Source organism: Glycine soja, chromosome 19, assembly GCF_004193775.1.
Source record: "Glycine soja cultivar W05 chromosome 19, ASM419377v2, whole genome shotgun sequence".
Lineage (NCBI taxonomy): Eukaryota > Viridiplantae > Streptophyta > Magnoliopsida > Fabales > Fabaceae > Glycine > Glycine soja.
The window spans coordinates 47376096-47378133 of NC_041020.1; the positions used below are offsets into that span (position 1 = coordinate 47376096).

The 2038-nt window shown below is 34.5% G+C and overlaps 1 protein-coding gene across 1 annotated transcript; it reads left to right on the plus strand.

Annotated features, from left to right (window-relative positions):
• The first annotated feature begins 315 nt into the window (after nucleotides 1-315).
• On the plus strand, nucleotides 316-2038 carry LOC114399287 (chitinase 10-like). The gene is made up of 2 exons (XM_028361451.1): nucleotides 316-919; nucleotides 1500-2038. Exons 1-2 carry the CDS (start codon nucleotides 453-455, stop codon nucleotides 1864-1866), a joined length of 834 nt encoding a protein of 277 aa, XP_028217252.1. The 5' UTR covers nucleotides 316-452; the 3' UTR covers nucleotides 1867-2038.

The following is a 2038-nucleotide window of genomic DNA, read 5'->3' on the forward strand; positions in this document are numbered from 1 at the left end:
GCCTGGTAGAGTGGAATACAAGGAAAAAAAATAGTTTACAAACTCAAGATAGGTTGCGTGTAGAAACAAATTGGTGTACGTAACTTTTATAAACACACAAATGACGCTATTGATACTTTAGGAAAGGGTCATATTTTATAAAATATAATTATATAATATATAATGAAAAAGAGGATGAAAAATAACAGTAGAAATATTGTATGAAAAAGCATTCAACCCGTACCAAATGAACTTACAACACATGTCCCGATCAATTGATAAAAACCACTTATAATTAATATTCCATGTGATTCAGATCCGCCAAATTCGTCATTTTGCTATCCAATTTTTTTGTGTGATTATTCCCTCTTCACACACCAGCCTATAAAAAGCCTTCTCCCTTGCTCCTACACTTGAACAAATTAAGAGTAATTGTCACCAACATAGTAACATTTAACCACACCTGTGGCCAAATGACATCCTCAGTTCCCTTGGTCTCCACCTTATTGCTTTGCTCTATTGCTCTTCTCTACTCTGCATCATTTGGAGCTGAAGCATGGACCTCGCCCTACATACCCGTCTCTTCCCTCATCAGCAAAAGTCTTTATGACACATTTTTCCTTCACAAAGATGACACTGCATGCCCTGCCAAAGACTTCTACCCCTACGACGCCTTCATTCGTGCATCCAAATCCTTCCCTGCGTTTGGTACCACCGGATGTTTAGCAACACGCAAGCGTGAGATTGCTGCGTTTCTCGCTCAGATTTCCCACGAAACCACTGGCGGCTGGGCCACCGCACCCGACGGCCCATTTGCATGGGGTCTCTGCTTCAAGGAAGAAATTAGTCCTCAGAGTAATTACTGTGATTCTACTAACACCCAATGGCCTTGTTTCCCAGGCAAAAGCTACAAGGGTCGAGGACCCATTCAACTTTCTTGGTATGTATGATCATTGCTTCTTTGCTTTATTCTTAATTCTTATTTATTATTATAACTTAAATAATTAAATTGATCCTTAAAAGTGTGAAATTTAAATTTAAATAATTTAATTTTGAAGATAATTAATGACTAACTGATTCCTAAATTATATAACTTAATATCAAATTTTTTTTCAAAAAAATATAATTTAATATTAAATTGATTCTTAAACATTAAAATTTGATGACAAAATAATTTTATAAATTTAACTACATGATTAATTTATCGTACTTTTTACACATTCAGAAATTAAATTTATATTTTTTTTATTTTCTAAGAATCAATTTATCACCACATTACATTTTTCAAAAGGCTAATTTACCTATTTATTCTTGTTCTAATTTAACAATTAATCTTGAATTTGAGTCTTAAATATGAATATATATTAATTACTTTATCACTTGCAATAAAAAAAACTCACCCCCTCACATCATATATTATATAAAGAAAAACATGCACATGCACTTATAATTGTGAATGTTACTTAATGTATAAGAGAAGCAGTTGAGTTGTTTAATAACTAGGGTAAGATTTTGTGCAGGAACTACAACTATGGTCCAGCAGGGAAGGCTTTGGGATTTGATGGGCTGAGGAACCCAGAGATTGTGGCGAACAATTCTGTGATAGCCTTCAAAACTGCTATGTGGTTTTGGATGACAGAGCAAAAGCCAAAACCTTCATGCCACAATGTGATGGTTGGGATATATGTGCCGACAGAAGATGACATAGCAGCAAACCGAACAGCGGGTTATGGTTTGGTGACTAACATAATCAATGGTGGACTGGAATGTGGGATTCCTGGTGATGCAAGAGTGAATGATCGGATTGGGTTTTTCGAAAGGTATACGAAGTTGTTCAACGTGGACACTGGACCTAACTTGGATTGTGCATATCAGAAACCCTTCTAACTCTTTCGTTATGTTTTTGTTTTGTGTTTTTCTTTTCCTTTAATTTAATTTTTTTTTCTCTGCCAAGACTTTAATAATGTATTGAAAGAAAGCAAATACTACCTGCTTCATGGAATTTTCCTAATGTACTCAAAACAGAAGTTGACAAACAAAGTTTTATATTATTCTTGAT

Excerpts from the sequence above, each read along its gene's own strand:
- LOC114399287 (XM_028361451.1), top strand. The coding sequence starts at position 453 with ATGACATCCTCAGTTCCCTTGGTCTCCACCTTATTGCTTTGCTCTATT. Across the intron at positions 920-1,499 it reads GGACCCATTCAACTTTCTTG|GAACTACAACTATGGTCCAG; the intron begins GTATGTATGATC and ends GATTTTGTGCAG.